At 33.2% G+C, this 19,586-nt stretch overlaps 3 protein-coding genes across 3 annotated transcripts; 2 read left to right on the forward strand and 1 right to left on the reverse strand.

Annotated features, from left to right (window-relative positions):
• Positions 1-1,477: 1,477 nt before the first annotated feature.
• On the reverse strand, positions 1,478-4,555 carry LOC132172873 (uncharacterized). Its single transcript, XM_059584436.2, has 4 exons — positions 4,174-4,555; positions 3,219-3,365; positions 3,017-3,094; positions 1,478-1,758 (listed from the first exon to the last, which is right to left on the reverse strand). Exons 1-4 carry the CDS (start codon positions 4,474-4,476, stop codon positions 1,537-1,539), a joined length of 750 nt encoding a protein of 249 aa, XP_059440419.1. The 5' UTR covers positions 4,477-4,555; the 3' UTR covers positions 1,478-1,536.
• Positions 4,556-6,136: 1,581 nt separating this feature from the next.
• LOC132169447 (uncharacterized) lies at positions 6,137-10,318 on the forward strand. The gene is made up of 4 exons (XM_059580480.2): positions 6,137-6,658; positions 8,273-8,416; positions 9,454-9,543; positions 10,191-10,318. Exons 1-4 carry the CDS (start codon positions 6,137-6,139, stop codon positions 10,293-10,295), a joined length of 861 nt encoding a protein of 286 aa, XP_059436463.2. The 3' UTR covers positions 10,296-10,318.
• Positions 10,319-11,681: 1,363 nt separating this feature from the next.
• Positions 11,682-18,645, forward strand: LOC132172461 (uncharacterized). The gene is made up of 4 exons (XM_088514153.1): positions 11,682-12,165; positions 14,188-14,325; positions 17,998-18,078; positions 18,529-18,645. The coding sequence occupies exons 1-4, from the start codon at positions 11,683-11,685 to the stop codon at positions 18,643-18,645; spliced, it is 819 nt and encodes a 272-aa protein (XP_088370279.1). The 5' UTR covers position 11,682.
• The last annotated feature ends 941 nt before the right edge of the window (positions 18,646-19,586 follow it).

The raw sequence follows: 19,586 nt of genomic DNA on the forward strand, positions 1-19,586 counted from the left end.
TTGAGAAGGCTCTTTCAAATTTTAAAAATTCTCAATTTAACTAATTTATCTCTGTGAACTTTTAATTTGATTTAATTGATTTCTTATGTCAGATTTAGCTATTAATTCTTAACGGAAATGATTAAAAAGATCAAATTATCATTTGTTATTTTGTTATTATTTTGTTTTTGTTATAAATTTTTAATTTGAAATTAACGGTAAATTTGAAATTTTATAAAAAAGTCATGGCAATAAAATGTTATTTTGTCATTTTTTAACATTTAAAAACCGAAGGAGAGGATACGTTATATCAAATTGAAAGTTTAAGAAGTAAAATTGAGAGTTTTTTAAATTTGAGCATGATGGGTCTTTTTAAAATGTGTGATAGTTTATGGGTGTATTTTTTTTGTTGAAAGATAGTTTATGGGTGTTACCATTGTCTCACACATTACTTTATACACTTTAAGGCAAGACCACAGCTTAATCTATTAGGTTCAAATATTTGATATAACTTGAAAACTACCATCAAGCTTAAAAGCAGCTTATTCTTTGTAATTTCTATAAAATGTATAAGTAACACTTAATTTTGTGCTAACTTAAACTGACATCAAACTTAATATAAAGTAACATTTTATGTGTGACCCCGGTCCCACCGAAGGAACAAGATTCTCTAGTTCATTTGAATCAGAGAGTATTCAGTTAGTTATATGTGATTGATATTTTTGTTTTGTTTTGTTTTTTTTTTTTCACTTTTTTTGGAACAAAAATATCCCTCTAATCTAACTAACTAAATATTTTTCAGTTCATTTGAATCGGAAAAGATCCTAATTCTCCATCGAAGATATGGTCAGGAATTCTACGTCATAAAAAAAGAAGAAGAAGAAGTTATGTGCAAGTTCTATTTCTTTGTAAATTGTGTGAAATGTACACAACCCTCCTTTGTATGACAGGCATTATATGCACAAAACCTTCCTTTGTAAATTCTGTTAAATTATATGCAAGTTGTGTCTCCACTCAATGTAACACTTAGGCGTATTGATGCTTGTGTGTTTCATCTAACAATTGATCAATGGTAAATTATATTCAAGTTTTTTGTTAGAAGTTGTTAATTCTTTAGTTGTGACTTCTCCTTGTCATTTTTTATTTGGTGTCGTTTTGGATTAAATTCTAAGACAGAAAGCTAACGTTTAATTTAAATAAAAGGTGAATGACGAAGATAATATTCGAATTCAGGACTTTAACTTTGATATCATATTAAAAAATCATCATTTATCTCAAAAGTTTAAGTTGATAAAAAAGAGAGTAAATTTAATTATTTAATTAATATTTTAACGGTTATAGCCTAATGACGTGAAAAACCTGTAAAGACGTAGCTATGACGAGCAAGATGTTGTTGTCTTATATGACCTTCACAACATTAATATGAATTTTGAAATACAAGGTACATGATTAGGTATGCCTAAATGCAACCTAAGGCTAGAGTTAAATTTCATACAACCCATTTCTTCTCTTCCTTTAGGAAGCTTGAGTCCTTTCTTGGGACATATATGTCTATAATTACTTTTGTGTTTTCTTTGCCTCCACAGCCTCTTGAATATCTTTTTTGAGCAAATTGACTACCTCCTTGAACTCTTTGAAATTCGGAACGACGTCTTCGAGTTTGTCTTCTTGCATAATAGGTTGCCATAGGAAGTCATTTCGAATAGAATCAAAATCTTCCCAATATTGTGAGGCTTCTTCCTCTTGGTGCTCCTCCGACATTAAGATGTGAAGAATAGCCTGTGGATTTTTTTAGATCACAACTATCAAATTGTTTGGTTGTATTTTTAAAATAATAAATACTAAACATAACTTATCTTGAGAACACAAAAAAGAGTGTAGAGAACTTCTTACTTATAAAAAGAATTTAAAAAGAAAGTTTGGTTAAAACTCCTTGCATCTTCGTGCGATTTGAAATTTCTTCCTTAAATTTTTAAATTTACTTTTAATTCCTTAGGTTTTTCACATTTTCACTTCACTCATTCGGTCAAAAACTGCTTAAGTGGCTAATGCCACATAAACGGTTTTAACACGTCACACGCTATTTTTTTTTTTTATTATTTTTAATGTAAAAAATACCAAAATTCAAAAAAAGTCATAATAATAATAATAATAATAATAATAATAATAATAAAAGACGTGACCCATGCCGGAGGAGGTGGCTTGTGTAGGTTTGCACTGCTACCCCCAATCGAGGAGTGACTCGTATGACCACCTCAAACAGAGAATATGGCCGCATGAGCCACCCCCAACAAAGGGGTAGATCGTGCAACTATCCTCTAACAAGGGTGGCTCCACTTGCTCTGTTAGGGCGTGGCTCGTGTGGAAGGAGTTTGGGGTGGCCTCATGAGCCACCCCTTCTATTTGGGGGTGGCTCCTAGGTTAGAGGTGGTTAGTCGATTGGCAGTGGCTAGGCAAATGGCTTTGTTTGGGAGATATTGTGAGCCACCCCCTTTGATGGGGGTGACTGTGCAAGCTGGCCACCTCTATTTTGGGGTTGGACGCGTGAACCACTCCTTCGACTTGCAACGCAAACCACTCTTATTACTAGGGTTGGTTGTCTCATTTGCAATGCCAGAGTGATCTCGTCACCATTTTCAAGTTGTTTCTTTTTTTTTAAAATCCTTTTTGTGAATTTTAGTTTTTTTTTTTTTAATAAAATAAAAAATTATTTTTCAAGATGTTGCATGTGACTTGGAAAAACAAATTACATGATATTAATTCCGATAGAGATAGCCACGTGGCCATTTCTCTCCTCCATGAGAGGTGGCCGGCTACCTCTCTCTAATCCTTGTTATTTTTTAAAATATTTTAATAATAAGTTAATCCCTTTAAGCTGAAAAAATAAACACATGTTTTTCTCAAAATATTCTTATAATAAGTAGTGAAAAGTTCTCTAAAATGTGCTTTTATTTTTTGAAAAAATGTTTTGTATCATGAATTGTCTTTATTATAATAAGCCATGGAGATATAAAGAAAGAAGTATATATATATATACCTTGAATAGTGGACGCCTGTGATCTGAAATCACTTCATCCTTCAAGCATTCGCGTTCAAAAGCCTTTCTGAAATCTCCCTGAAGATCAAAGCAAAGCTTCTTTGTGTTAGCTAGACTCAGTACTGATCAGTAAAAATCTATGTCCAAAGAGTTGTCAGAATATATATATATATATAAGAAAGAGTCCCATGATGTTCAACACCTTGTAGATATGCATTTCCACAAGTAACATTTCAATCTCATAGCCTTCATGTGATTTCTGATCCTTCCGGGCATTTTCAAATTCATTTTCCAGTATTTCCACTGCCTTGGCTTCTTTTCCGCTCATTTCCAGCTTTGCTGCAGCACTCTTCATTTATGCAAACCACACGAATTAAGCTCATAAAATTACAATCTTCTAAGAGAAAATAGCTTTTTGAATAATGTAGTCTAGGCAATATATATATATATATATATTGTTTTGATAAAACGCAGGCAGAGGAGACCAACTGTAACTATTCTACGTGAGCTTGACATAATAACATCTTGTTGGGGTTATCCCACATCAGCTGCGAAAAGAGCTGGTGCTTAGTTTATAAGTGTGAGGAAAAACCTCACATCTTGAGCTAACTTTTGGGGTTAAAAGAGACCTAAGACCACTCGAAATTGGTATCAAAGCCTAGATTCAACCAACAAGTCTCGGTCTAACAGTCGAAAAATTGGTTGTCTCTGCTCCGATCCAGGGCCCCGATGTGTGAGAAGAGATTGTTGAGGTTTTTCCACATCAGTTGTGGAAAGGGTTGATGGTCACTTTATAAGTGTGAGGGAAAGCCTCACCTATTGAGTTAGCTTTTGGGACTGAGAGAGGCCGAAGACCACCCAACACATATACTCGGTGGAAACCGCATGCGTTTCCTCAAGTCCGACTGAGCTATATAATCTAACCAAGGATCAAGGCATTAGGATTGATGATTCTCATTTCGAGAGTCGAACTCACACCCTAGTACATACCCAACCACTTCTAGGCAATTGTTATAGACAATTATACCCACATAATAGAGCGATTAAGAAAGTTTTTGAATATTCCACAACATATTTCAAGAAGAAATCTGGAAACCAAACTTGGGGAAAATATTGACTTCTAATAGAAAATTTGACAGAAAAGAATGTAAACAAACCCGCAACTTCCAGAAATCAGGATGTTTGTCTTGGAGCAATGTATTCAACTCATTCTCAGCTCCATCTAATATTTCTGGTTCTGCTCGAGCTTGATGATAATTCATCAATCTCTGCAACGCAAGTTTGCCACTGTGGAGGTATCCAACGGACATGGACCTCGACAGAACACGCTGTCGTTTCCTAGCACGACTTGCATAACTCCATGCAACATAAGCTCCTGCAGCGATGATGATGGGTGTTACCGTTGCTGCTATTGCTCCATACTTAGTCTTTGGGATCAAATTTTCAAAAAACTTCCCCATTATATATATATATTTCAAAGCTAATTCTAATGGGATTTTTTTTCTGCAGAATAACAACTTTTTCTTTCTGGGTAAAGCAAAATTAGATTGATGGTATATATATCAAACGAACAAGTTAAAGGAGACCATGGAGGACTGTATACTAATGGCTTGTGAAAGGGGAGGAAATGGTTCTGATTACAGCCTTGCGAGGTGGGTAAAGAAAGTTATGCAATTTTCAGGAAGACACTTGTTCTTCTCCTACACAAGAAGCAAGAACTTTTTGCCCGTTTCTCTGGAAATGCTCTGTTTTAAGCAAGCATGATTCCAAATGACAGTTGCACATTGAAGGAAAGGGATAAAAAGAAATAAGGTGAGAGAATCGGAATGAGAAACATATTAAGATGGGAGGATCAAAACATGAATAAAAAAATATATTAAGATTGAATACTATGTTAATGTATAAAAATTAAAGTTAGTATCCATTTGGTATTAACAAAAAAATAAATAAATAAATAAAATTGGTTATTAATATATTTCAATTTTTAACTCAAATATATATATATCAAAATGGAACGCGACATTTTGCCGTACTCGTGCCGCTTCAGCTTCTACGTTGTTCTCTTGTTGCATTAAAAACTCTTTTTCGCTGCTTTTGGAAGCTATTGCTCATGATACATTTGGGTTGTTTAAGGTTTGAATATACTAATTAAGGGCCATGCATTGTTTTTTTTTTTTTGGGGCAGGGACAAGCTTAGTTTTTTTTGGCTCAAATATATGGCTATGTTTGCCAATGTCCAAAAAAAAGTCCTCATATTATTTATTTAAAATTTAACTCCCAATATTCTTACTTTTTACTACTATTCAAATAAAAAAATTACTGTAAAAAAAAAAAAAAAATTATATATATATATACACATTTTCAAACTAAACATTCATACTATTTTCTAATATCAATCAAATCTTGTTACAGTTCTATGGTTCTAATTAAACAGTAATTGTCCAATGCGAAACAGCCCATACTATGGTAAATAAAAATTTCAAAAGAGGGAAAAGGCCATGGCCAAAATCGGCCATTCCTTCCCTCCGTCTCTAGTGCAGCCTCTCCAAGTTGGAGGTGATAAATGTGGCTAGCCCATTAACAAATAAGTTGACGGTAATTCTAAATCTTTCCAAGACAGACGTGCTATTACATAAATCTAAAACAGAAAAGTAAATGCTCGTAGGACGTGTTATATACAGAGTTACTTTCCTTGAGGTGCATTGAGTTATAGCCAACATTTCTCATGTAGCATAGAAAACCTTTTGAAGTTTGACTGCGTTTTAAACAAAACGAACATTCTCATTGAGAGAGAGACACACAACAAAAGAATCTTGAGAGATACAGTCTTACAGAAACTATAAACAAAGACATACGTACATAATTATATGTACTTTTTGACGAGATTTTTTTTCCTTGTACCTCCTACACGTGTAACACGTTCCTTAATTATACTAAAAAAAAGGGCATGAAATGAAAATGATGCCTTGCCAGAAAACTGACGAGAATTTTGCTTAAAGAAGAAAACAGATACCTTACTTCTTGACAGAGTGTGTTTTTTTGTCAGACATGGCTGCTCCAAATTATGAGCAATAATAAGTAGTGGTCTCCAAATTTCCCGATAGCACAAACCACAGCTCCATGGAATCTGCACTTTGCCTCCGCCTCCGCCACGGCCCTCTGTCTCCTCTCCCCCTACGAATTCCTTCCCCTGTCAAGCCTGCAACTACAACGGTAACCCTTTTGTCTCTTCCACTCACCAACACTAAAACTTCAATTATTCACCGCCCACTTGGGCATGGCTTCGGCCCTGTTTGTGCCATTAATGGGTTCCCAAAAGCTTCAACGAATGATGGTGGGGATGGTGGCAAGCAAATTGTGAAAGGGAGTGTAGGGGCGTCTCTGGCTCTGGCTTGTGTTCTTGGAATCATCAGCTGCGGTTGTAAGGTGAGTCCTCCTGTAGCCATTGCAGCCTCCAAGGCTCAGAAATCTATATCGATGTCTCTGATGACAAATATTTACCCCGGCGGTGGGAGGCTACCGCTGAAATCGTTGCTGGATATGAGTGTCTACCTTGCTGCAAGTCAGGATAACCAGAAAAGATCTGTTTTTTCGATCTTGAAGACTAAAAGGATTCAACCAAAAGACATTGAAGCCCTTAAGGTATATTTCCTGATAATAGTATATGCATTTATAGCTTGAATTATGTTTGATGGAATATGTTAAATACAAAAAGGTGGTGACTCAATAACATTAGCCTCAAGCTAAATCTCTGAGTAGGACCTGCACAGACTAGGAGGAAAAAGTGTTAGAGATAGTCACCGGAGGTATTCTGGTGAGCTAACTCCGACGCCCTAGTCAGTAATTTGCGGAGGTGAGGTAAAGGGGTAAATACACCATGGTCCGGACTCCGGGGTAGTGGAAAAATCATGTACCTTTCTGTAGTGTCAGAGCTCCGCTTTAATAGTGTGGGGAGGTGCGGAGGTGGCGGAGATGTTTTGATGACAGAATAGCGGCCATCGCAAGAATCTCGGGCTGTTATTTTGTCTTCTTGTCTTTTTGTGTGACTTTGGGCCAGAGGGGGGGGGGGGGTGGTTCGTGCATGGGGTAGAAAAAGTGACCGTCCCCTGGGCCTTGTGCTGGGCCAGGTTCCTTCGAAAATGAAGGGCCAACTAAAGTGGCTGTCCCCCGGGCCTTTGGTTTGGGCCGGTGATCCTGGTCCCTCGTGAATATATATAGAAGCCAAGCTCACTATCAAAAACCCAAAAAAAAAAAAAAACGAAGCTCAAGCTTGAATTATAGGCCATATATGATGCATATATAACAAAATTTAAAGCATGAGGAACAATAGACTTTGCTCAATCTATTGTTTTACGAAAATCTTAATGGAGGGTTGAAATTGAAAGAAAATAGAAAAAAAAAATAAAATAGATGGATACACTAAATTGACACTTTTTAAAGTTTAAGGGCATGATTGCAAAATTGATGAAGATTAGGGATAGTAAGTAAAGTTTTCCCTAATTACAAAGAATTGAATCCCAAGATATTGAAATTTTAGAGGAAAATAAAGTGAAACATAAAAAATCACATTAATGACAACCCTAAACAAGTAACTAAACTCATAAATTTAATTTTTCCTGAACTCAAAACCAATATAGTAGGATTCTCTCAATTTTAAATGAAATCAATAATCACCAATCAAAATTTAAAATTAGTGTATCTAACTATATACATGGTGTCAATTTTGGCACGTCTTTTAAAAAATTAAATAATGTAGCATCATGTACGCACACAAAATATGTCATCCGTTGAAACTAAGAGTAAGTTTGGAATTGCGTTAAAAAATAGAGCTTTTAAAGCCAAAAATAACTTTTTAGAAAAGGCTTCATTTTTAAATTTTTCTATTTTTCGGCTATCTTTAGAGTAAAAGTCATTTTGCAATTTTTTTTTCCAAACAAACAAATTTTTTGTTTACACAGCTTTTCAGATACTAAAAAGTATTTTTTAAGCTCTGTAAAGTAATCCCAAACAAACTTTAAATGTTGAAGCATCGATGAATTCTACACGTCATTTGGAAACAAATTAAGAGCAAAAACTGAGAAGAACAATTTTTAAATTGAAATTTTAACTAAAAATTAAAATTATTTAATTAATATTTAAATATAAAAAAGACCCTGCTTAAATTTGTCGTGTCATGAATGCCAACTGAGCTAGAGCTGAAAATTACCATGTCTAATGGTGCATTAATTTTTTTTTTTTTTTTTCACAACTATATAGGAGGATGCAATAATGCAGCTAAAGAACTCTGGAAAGGGTGATGAAGTAGTTAAGCAACTGAAAGAGGCGTATAAGAGCTGCAAAGGGGATCCAGAGCCGGAGACGAATGTGGAGATGGCACTCGTTGAAGTTCTCATCTTGCTGGTATCACTTTCTACTTTTTATTATTTTCATGATTCAAGATTTTTACCTTTTTTTTTTTTTTTTAAAAAAAAAGTATGAAAACTTTCCATGCTTTAGGATCGCTTAAGTTTTGAAATAACTGGTAATTTGACAAACTCTATGTAACATCTCGCCCTAAATGATATGGTAATTTAAAAGGCCTTATACCCTATATAAGCATATCCCTTTTCTCACACCTCAGGAATGTGGGAGGCGTCACAATCACTCACCCCCTCTTGGGACCTGTCGTCCTCCTTGATGACTTCTCATAAGCTTGTGCATGTTCCCCCCATCTCAAGCTAGACTTCGGTTCTGATAGTACCATATGTAACTCCTTGCCCTAAATGATAGGATATTGTCTACTTCGGGCTAAACCTGCACGGTTTTATTATTGAGTTTACCTCTAAATGCTTCATACTATTTAGAAAGAACATGCTCTATATAAACACGTCTCCTTTCTCATAACCAGACAAATGTGGGAGATGTCGGCATATACTTATTGTGAGTGTTGGTTCTTATGCAGCATATTTTAGTCAACTTCTTTATGGAGCTTCACTTTCAAATTCTTGGGTTGTAGGAAGTGCGTAATAGCAAAATAATATACATCAGCCAGAGCATTTAGGTTGAATTAATACTGTAATTTCCTTGATCAGTGTCTATGAGGTCCTCATTATAATTCTACATTGCTTGTTGACAAGATCTTGAGCATGTTTAAAAGATGTGTTAGGCTCACGAATTTCTTCAATAATTACATTGTTTTGATATTCGACCTTTATTCTATTGCTCTCTCTTTCTTGTGAGTTCAAACTTTCCTTTAACAAAAGAAAGTTTAATATACATAATATTTAATTGAAAAGAGAGATAATGATAGAGACAAGGTTCAAACTTTTGATCTTTACTTTGATTTCATATCAAATTATTGCTTATTTCAAAAGTTTAAGTTTAAGTAGATAATAAATTATAAATCATTGAATTAATATTCTAACAGTTTTTCATATTTGTAATGTGTACTTTTACAGGGAAGATATCAAGAAGCATCCAAATGCAAGTGCCTCCAGCGAGATCTCCCTTCACCTGGCCCTTCTGATGCTCGAGTTCCTCTCTACAAGGTTTGTGAATTACATAATATCATGAGTAGTAATTTAAGAAAATGAAAAAAAATATATATATAATGAAGAGAAGTGAAGATTTGAATATTAAGAAGAGTATGTTTGGCATGCAAAATAGCTATTCTATTTTTTTTTTTTTAAAAAAAAAATAGCTTTGGTAGTAGAGTATATGATAATAGTTTGAATTGTTATCATAGTACTTGGAATAATCATTTTCTCATAGGCCATGGAAATGATTATTTTAAGATTATTTCATTTTACCTTCTTTTATTTTCAATGAAAGCTATTCATTTTTTTAATCAAATAGTCATTCACGTTCAGGTATGTTTCTTGTTTTGTTTTGTTTTTTTTTTTTTTCTTAAAGTTTGAAATAATTTTTTTTTTTTTTTAAAAATGTGGTCTATTTATCTAAAAATAGTTATTCATAACAATAAGTTACCAAATAAAAGAATGACTATTTCCATTCTAAGGACCTATTTTGCGAATCAAACGGGCCTTAAATGGTAAACCAATTGATTAAACGCATATTAATTCTTTTTTGAACAAATTAAACGCATATTAATGGTAACTTACATGCTTAAGTTTTTCCTTAAGCCTTTATTAAATTCGCAATATAAATTAAGGTTCACATATTGCTACTTGAACAGGCTATTATATACACCATGTTGGATAATAGGGATGAAGCAAGGAAATGGTGGAAAGAATACACAAGAGCTGTTCAAGGAGGAATCCCCTTTCCAGAGGGCAGCTGATCCGATTAACTCACCTCATTTTCCATTTTTTTTTTCTTTTTTCTTTTTTCAATTTAGAATCATTCAGGACTATAATGCATTGAGGAAGCATAGCCCAACTCTTTTATTCTTTCTTTACTTAAAAAAAAAAAAAAAAACTATTATAAGATTTGAATGCATAACGTTTTATGCCTTCTTATTATACCAAATCCTCTGTAATAGGGTTGCCATGTTAATACAACAATTTATCATATTTTAAGCTTCAAAGAAAGGTATCAGCCCCAATTTTCAGGTTGCAAAGGGTGGACTTAATTATGTCTTTGTGATTTAATCTTATGAGCTAAGTTTCTAAGTAAAAATAAAAGAATTGGCAAAATGAATACATATTTGACCTTATGACCCATTTATGTGATAAATGAATTTACTTTGGATCCAAGAGCTATTGACTGTTGTGAACAGCACAACCACCAATGGGTGGGGTCACCACAGTACTAATATCACTAGTGGGGTAGATCACCCGTGGTTGGACTTGATTAGACAACTAGTGATAGTTCGTTATGTGCACTGTCCAATGCATTAGGGTTGTATCAAATGATCTGACAGACGCACAAATTTCACCATAAGAAGGTTATGGCCCATGGGTATGAACATGCGACATAGAGTATGATTATGACTATGGTACACACATGATGTACTGCATCAACTCGATTTTCTCAAGTTGCTTTATGAAGTGTGATTTCCTCAATTTTTTATTTTTATTTTATTTTTTATTTTTTATTTTTATAAAAGATTGAGTTCACTACATACTTACGTGTTTCATGCTTGACTGCTCACTAAGTTGTTAACTTATGTTTTATTTTTCCACTTCTAAACAATCATTTATAAGAATTAAATCAACAGTCATGATCTGGTCGTTTCAAACTTTGATGCTTTGTGCCAAGTGCGCCATCAAGGCCATACTGCCACGCATGCACGTCCGGTGCACCATACTAGAATATAAACATTCAAGTAATACAATAGCTTAGTTTGAGTTGGCCCGGGCATTATAATATATCTCAATTGTTTTCTATATTTCTCATGTGAAACTAAAACTCTTTAAATAACTTACATGTATTGTTACATTATATATACATACATAATTATATGAACTTTTTGAACTTTTTTGCAAGACTCTTCATAGTTCTTCCTATATGTGTAACACGTTCTTATACTAAAAAAAGAAAAAGTCATGAAATGAAAATGATGCCTTGCCAGATAACTACTGAGAATTTTTCTTAAAGAAGTAAACAAGATACCTTACTTCAAGACACAATGTGTTTTTTGTCAGCCATGGCTACTCCAAAGTGGTCTCCTTGATGCTACAATGAGATAGCCGATCAAATTTCCCAAAAGCACAAACCATAGCTCCATGGAATCTTCACTTTTCCTCCGCCACGGCCCTCTGCCCCCTCTCCGCCTACGCATCCCTTCCCCTGCAACGGTAACAATCCTTTCATCTCTTCCACTCACCAACACTAAAACTTCAATTCTTCACCGCCCACTTGGGCATGGCTTCGGCCCTGTTTGTGCCATTAATGGGTTCCCAAAAGCTTCAACGAATGATGATGGGAAGCAAATTGTGAGAGAGAGTGTAGGGGCGTCTCTGGCTCTGGCTTGTGTTCTTGGAATAATCAGCTGCGGTTGTACGATGAGTCCTCCTGTAGCCATTGCAGTCAATAGGGCTCAGAAAACTATATCGATGCCTGGATTTTCACATATATACCCGTTGGATGGGAGGGTGGCGCTGAAATCGTTGCTGGATACGAGTGTCTACCTTGCTTCAAAACAGAGGAAGCCCAAAAATCCTGTTTTGCCGTCATGGGAAAGTAAGGATAAGCCTACACCCAAACAGGTCGCTGCCAGTTTTAAGGTACATTTCTCTGCTCACTGCAGCTGCTTGATTCTATCTATCTATCCTCATAATATTATGCATATCATATGACTTTGTATTAACAATTTTGAGTGATGATAAAGGGAACGCCGGGCGTGCCCACGCCCGGCTGATTTAATATTTTAAAATAATAAAATATAATATTTTATTATTTTAATTATAAAAAAAAAAAAAAAATTAAGCTAGGCATGCATGACTGTTCACGTACGCTTGGCGTTCTCCGTATCATCACTCAACAATTTAATATTAAAAACTTGTGCTAAAAATGAAGGGTCAAGCTGCTTGAGCATAGACGGAATTAGGATTTTTCCAGTCAAATGAAGGGTCAAGCCTAATTTTTAAACAAAAAATGCACATATATTTAATCTAACAAAAACATTGTAAAAGAAAATTTGAAAAACAATGGGACTATGGTCCTCTTAGGGCCTATTTGGAAATTGGAATTGCGTTTTAGGGGCCTAAAAGTACGTTTAATACTAAAAAAATTCATTTGAAAAAAAATAGTCGTTTGGGAAAAAATTTAAAAGCGCATTTAAGGGTTTAAAAAGCTTAAAAATAACAAAAACGCACTTTTGGTAAAAGCTTAAAAATAAGGCTTTTGCCAAAACCACTTTTTTGACTCAAAAAATCTATTTTTCAAACGCAATTACAAATAGGCTCTTAGTCTTAGAGCATGTTTGAGAAATATAGCTTTTAAGTAAAAAAAAACCTTTTTTTGACAGAAACTTCATTTTTATGCTTTTAACAAAGTCAATTTTTGGCTTTTTGAACTCTTAAAAGTATTTTCAATTTTTTTTTACCAAACATATACTTTTTTCTACAAAAAGGTTTTTATAAATGATAAATACACTTTTAAGCTTATCACGGCCAAACATGCTCTTATTGTGATTCCATCTATGCTTTTAGCAGCAGTAGACTAATTACCACAATCTTGAGGTATTACAAGTAGCATCTTGTAGCCCTAGGAGGGCCGACTTATTGCTAGGTTAGGCAGTCATCGAAGGCCCTAATGGAATAAGGCACAAGTAGCAATAGTATAATTAAGTATTTTAAAAAAAAAAATTATAAAAAAAAACCTTCCTAAGGCCTCAATTATAATAAAAAATAATTACAAAGAATCGAATAGCAAGAAAAATGAAAATCTAGATCAATGGCACCCCTAAAGTTGTAACTAAACTCAAATATTTAATTTTCCTTGAACATAAAACCAACATGTCGGCTTATTTGTTTATTAAAATAATGTGTAGAATAAAGTAAATTTCATTTTGTTGAAATTAAATTCTACGGAAAAATGAATTATATGTAGCTCGATCAATAGATAATATGTCATTCATTCATTGAAACTAATTAATGTTTTGCAATAGAGATAAATTCTACATGTCACTCAAAAAAAATTGAAGAGCTAGTTAGGTATCAAAAAGTGAGAAGAATAATTTTTGGGAAAAGCACACTTTACCCCCTCAAAGTTTGGGGCGATTTTCAATTCGTCCACCAATGTTTCAATTTTTGCAATGCATCCCCCCAAAATTGCAAATTTTTTTTTTCAATTCGACCAATTTTATCCAAAAATTTCTATATTACCGCTAATTTATTATTATTTTTTTTTATAAAAAAATTTAAAAAAAATATTCGGAGTGGCCGTAGCCACCCTTTGGCCATTTTTGCAATCCCCAATTTTTTTTTTTTATAAAAAATAAAAAAGTAAGAAAATTAGGGGCAATATGGGAATTTTTAGATGAAATTGGTCGAATTGAAAAAAATTTGCAAGTTTGGGGGGGTGCATTTCAAAAATTGAAACATTGGTGGTTGAATTGAAAATCGCCCCAAACTTTGGGGGGGGGGGGGGTAAAGTGTAATTTTTCCATAATTTTTAATTAAATATTAAAAAAAAATGATAGCTGATACAAAATATATCAGATCAAATAATCAATAAATAATGCTATTTTTTTAATAGTTTTTTTTTTTTTTTTGACAAATAAATAGGAAATGGCAATGTGGCTAATGAAATCTGGGAAGAGTGAAGATGCAGTGAAGCTTCTGAAAAAGGCATGTAAGGACTGCTGGGATTCGGAGACGAGGTTCAACCTGGAGCTGGCACTAGTTGAAGTTCTCATCTGCCTGGTACACAACTTTCTACTTTTGGAAAGCTCTGTCATCTCTTGCACCTTCCGATAGCATAGTATCGCTCAAAGTTGACTAAATTAATAAGAATTTAACAAAAAAATCAGCTTAATATTGAATTGATGGATCTATGATTTGGGAAATCGGAATTAACTTTGATATGTATAATCTATTACATTATTATTATTATTATTATTATTATTTTTTCCTCTGGGGAACAAAATGAAAACTAATTGAGAATATCAGAAAAGAAAATGCAGCATTATAATCATCGAATGATGATGATGATGATTGATGTTAAACCTAGCCATGGGAATTCACTTTGTTAAAATATTACTTTTCAGAGTCTGTTTGGAATTGCGTTTAAGAAATAGAGTTTTTAAGTCAAAAAACGCTTTTTGGCAAAAGCTTCATTTGTAAGCTTTTGTCAAAAGTGTGTTTTAGCTATTTTTAGGCTTTTTGAACCCTTACAAGCACTTCCAATTTTTTTTTTACTAAACGGGTACTCTTTTTTTTTTTTTTCAAATATATTTTTTGAGTGTTAAACACACTTTTAGACCTCTCAAACGCACGCCTAAACAGACCATAAGTAATTAAGTTGAGTATTTTAAAACTTTTGAAATAATTGATAATTTAACATGATATTAAAATAGAAGTTTTGAGTATCATCTGGGCTTACATGTGTGAGGGATGTTCAAATATTAATTTAAAGGAAAAAAAAAAAAACACTTTACCCCTGGCGAAAGTATGCACCACACCTCTTTTCGTTTTGGTGTCAAATGTTCAAAAAGCACAATCTACTCTCCATAGTGTCTAACCGTGGCAAAAAAGACCATCCGTCAACTTCTTTCATCTTTTTGGATGGAAATCCAATCACGTGGGTCGCACGTGACTTTTTAAGAGACAAACTCTTGAAAATGCTCCAAAAAAAAAAAAAAAAAATTAATTAATTAATTAATTCTTTTTAAAAAATAACCAGTAGTCCACTCACTCCCTGTGGTCATATGGGGTTTGGTCGAGCCAGCATTCAAAGGGTTTCGACATCCCGCATTTGACCACATGAGGGTGGTTCACCATCTCTATTGTTACTGTGGACAATAATGATGAATAATATGTAATCGAAAAAAAAGAGTCAAGACACAGATTTAACGTGTTTTGGCAATGTGCTTACATCCACAGAGAGTGCGTCTTTATTTTACTATTAATGATTTAGAGTTGCATCATAATATATATATAGAAAAACTCTAATTGTACAGACATATTTTGTCTACTTGGCCAACAATTGATATTCTAAAATGAGTCACTAGTTTCAACAATCCCCAAACTAGCCGTGGTGGATCCACTTGGCCACATGAGGATGGCCGAACCAGTACCCCTAGTGGCCACCCCCATTTAAAAGATTAACCCCTAGTTGTCAAGCCACCTCCAATGTGTGTGTAATATATATAAATATTCTTTTTTTTTTTTCTTTTTTTTTTTTTTGGTATTTTATCTTCTATGTTTTTGACACTTTAGCACTCGGGGGCATTTTCGAGAGTTTCTCTCTTAAAAAGTCACTTGTGACACTTGTGATTGAGCCCAAAGAGATAGAAAAAGTTGACGAAGGGTTCTTTTGCCATTGTGAGAAACTTTTTTTTATTTTTATTTTTATTTTATTATTATTATTTTTTTGGGTGGGTTGATTTTTACTTTTTCAACATTGAACGCCAAAACGAAAAAGGGTGAATACTTCTAGAAGATAGTGTATTTTCTCATAATTTAAAAGATTAAGCGTTTAAAATAACTAATAATTTAACAAGCTCTAGTCTACATATCTAAAAATTCCAGTAGCAGCAAATACTTATTGTGACTGTTCTTGTGCATATTTCAATCAACTTCCTTGATGATCATATGTAATCATTTTCTCCTTATTGAATTAGAAAAAAAAAAAAAAAAATCAACTTCTTAATGGAGCTATGAAATTCGTGGGCCTAACTTATCTCATAAAATCGGTTCTATAAGAGAGGTCGCTCACTCCTTATAAACATGCCCAAAATTTTGTTCACAGATGATGTGAGATTATTCATGCTTCACTTCCAAATTCTTAGTTGTAGGAAGTCATGGCAATATTACCAGAGCATTATCTTTGAACAATACTGCCTTTGAGGTCCTCATAATTACATTGTTTTGTCCAAAACGTGTGAGAACTTGAGCAACAAGGATTTGAATAGCATGAGTCTATCATATGCTGCTGCTTCTCATCATTCTCTTGGTTTTACAAATGTTTCCTTGTCTGTTAATGAAGCTGTTCCAAATTATGGCTAATGGTCCAAAAAGGATGAAATAGATTGAGAGAAAATAAGATCCATCGCTAGGGTAAACCAGATCAGCACCTGGTTAGAGCATCTCTAGCAAAAGTAACCAAAATAGCTACTTAAAAAATATAAAATTTTATTTTAGGTAATCTTTTTATTTATATTTTTATTTATATACACTCTAATAGATTCTTTATTGTACTATTTATTTTCTTCAAATATTCTTTTATGCGGGAGAGAGTGCGAAAGAAAGAGAGGAAAAGAGAGAGTGAAAGAAAGAAAGGGATAGAGAAAATAATAAAACTCTTTTGTAGTGTGAATAGTAAATAAGTAAAAGAGCCTACTTTTAGAGGTGCCAAAAAAGCTATTGAAAATGTAGAAATTTCTACTTTAACTACTCATTTTTCTGTACACACTCCAACAAATTCTTTATTTTACTCTCTATTTTCTTTAAATATTATTTTGTGTGAGAGAGTGTGAAAGAAAGGAGGGGGGAGAGAGAGAGAGAGAGTGAAAGAAAGAAAGGGGAAGAGAGAAACTAATTAATAAAAAACTTTTGTAGTGTGAATGGTAAATAGACATAAAAGCCTATTTACTGTTCATACCATAAGAAAAATATGTTAAAATAGCTAATCTACTGGACACAAAAAAATAGATTATAATAGTGAAATTTAGCTATTATGAGTCACTTGCATATTCTGTTGGAGATGCCCTGTTCACACTTTAAGAAAAAAAAAAGAAGTTAAAATAGCTACTCTAGAAAGGTATACTGGTGGACAGTGAAAATAGATACTTCTTTATTTATGGGGTGTTACAGATGTTGGGTTAGTCTTTGACGAAGACAATGGTATTGGTTCTAGTGTCATGGGATATGTCAATTTAGATTATGCGAGTGAACTGGTTGTGACACAAGGAGATATCACATTGAAAAAAATTGTATGTTGGCTAAACCAATTTTAGTTCTCAAGTTCAAGAGTTGTTAGGACTTGATTGTTATTTGTAGCTTACAATTGCCCTTATGGGTGTTGGACGAGACGTTAGAAGGAAATTTGTACTTGGGACTTGATGACAAATCACATCAAGGTGAAGATTGTTACAAGTTACTTGATTTCCCATGTCAACTCAGGTGGGGCCAGCCATTACTCCTTTTACTTTTGGTATTGGTTTTGTTTCAGAGTGGAAGTTGGTCTTTACTACTTCTACAACTTGGATTTGGAGTTCCTATATAAGCCGGCAATCTTGTCTTATAAAAGGAGACTCAAGACACAAAAAATAGCTCATAACAGTTAAATTTAATTATTATAGATCATTTGCTTATTCTCTTAGAGATGTTGTTAGCATTCTTGTTGTCTTTAACCCGAAGAATTAATATATACAGGGGAAATATCCAGAGGCCTTGAAGTGCGACTGCTTCCGGAGTTCAGGTGGCCCTTCAGATGGTCGACTTCTTCTTTACCAGGTGTGTGAATTACTAGTAATTTTAGAGCAAAAAACGAAAATGAAAAGAAATTAATGAAGAAAGGTCGCAAACACCCGCTTTAGTGACTTTTGGATTTGCGATTTTAAAATATGCGATTTGAAAACGTGATTTTTAAAAATACATTTAAGAGTAACATAAAATTGACTTTTAGAACTACTCTATATTTCCGATATTGAAAGGAAATATATTAAAACGATATTGTAGGTTACTCACTTTTTATAGGATTGAATGTAATAAGTTTTGATGGTAATCAATATTTATCTCGCTATCTCAAATTTTCTATAAATATGAGCGTTTTGTATTATAAATGATCAATGAATAAGAGCAAAATGTAGTCTTTTTTTGTAATTCGAACCTTTTAATTATTTGTATTTATTTGGTTATTTGCAATATATATAAGGGTTTTCATATTAATTCCTATTTGTACAGGCTATTATATACACAATGTTGGGTGATAGGAAGGAGGATGCAAAGAAATGTTGGAGAGAATACGCAAGAAGTGTTGAGGGCATTGAAGATTTCCCCAACCCCGAAGACTGGCCGTAGCAATTCATGTTGGTGTATGGCCGATAAAAGCATTTCAATTCCGATATTTCCTTAATTCCGTTTTAACTAGAACTATATGCACTTCTTTGTTTAACTATTTCATTTTTTTTCTTTTGTTTTTGCTTTTTTGTTTTGTTTTCAATTTATAATCGTTCATGACTACAATGCATTGAGGAAGCATAGCTTGTATGAAAATTGTTTTATGCCTTGTTATTAGAGTACATAATGTTTACTTAATATATATAGGATTTGAATACATAATGTTTTATGCCTTGTTATTAGAGTATTAGGTTGCCATGTTACTAGAACAATGTCATATTTTAAGCTTCAAAGAAAGGTGTCGGCCTGGATTTTGTGGCTGCAAAGGACGGACGTCTATATATCTAGAAGAATTACAAATAAAAAAAAAAAAAAAAGTGTTCATTACAATTTTTGTTTTTAATTAAAACGTGATGTGATAGTCTATAATTAGTAAAATAATTAACTAAACAATATAACTTATTAATTTAATTATTTATTGTCAACTAAATTATCAACTCTATACTCTTAATTATTTACTAATTATATATGGAATGTCTCATCAGTTTGTATGAAAATTGTAATAAAAATAGAAGTACTTCAAGCATTTTCCAAGAAATTTCAACATGGAAAATACTTGGGTACTACAATTTTTAGTACAAAATCATTTATAAATTGAAGTGGCAGTCCATAAGTAGTGAATAATTAAGACTAGCTATATGATTTTAAATTTGCCACTAATTAACTAATTAATTAAATTGATAAGCCAGATTCTTTGCTTAATTATTCCACTACTTATCAATTTCTTACATTGGCTTAGTTATTTCTTACTTTTATCTAAAATAGATAAGCAAAATACTAAAAACATTATGTATTGGATTATGCATCTTAAATGTAAAATGCATTCTTACTGCGGTCTGTTC

This window comes from Corylus avellana, chromosome 1, assembly GCF_965113065.1.
Source record: "Corylus avellana chromosome 1, dhCorAvel1.hap1.2, whole genome shotgun sequence".
Taxonomy (NCBI): domain Eukaryota; kingdom Viridiplantae; phylum Streptophyta; class Magnoliopsida; order Fagales; family Betulaceae; genus Corylus; species Corylus avellana.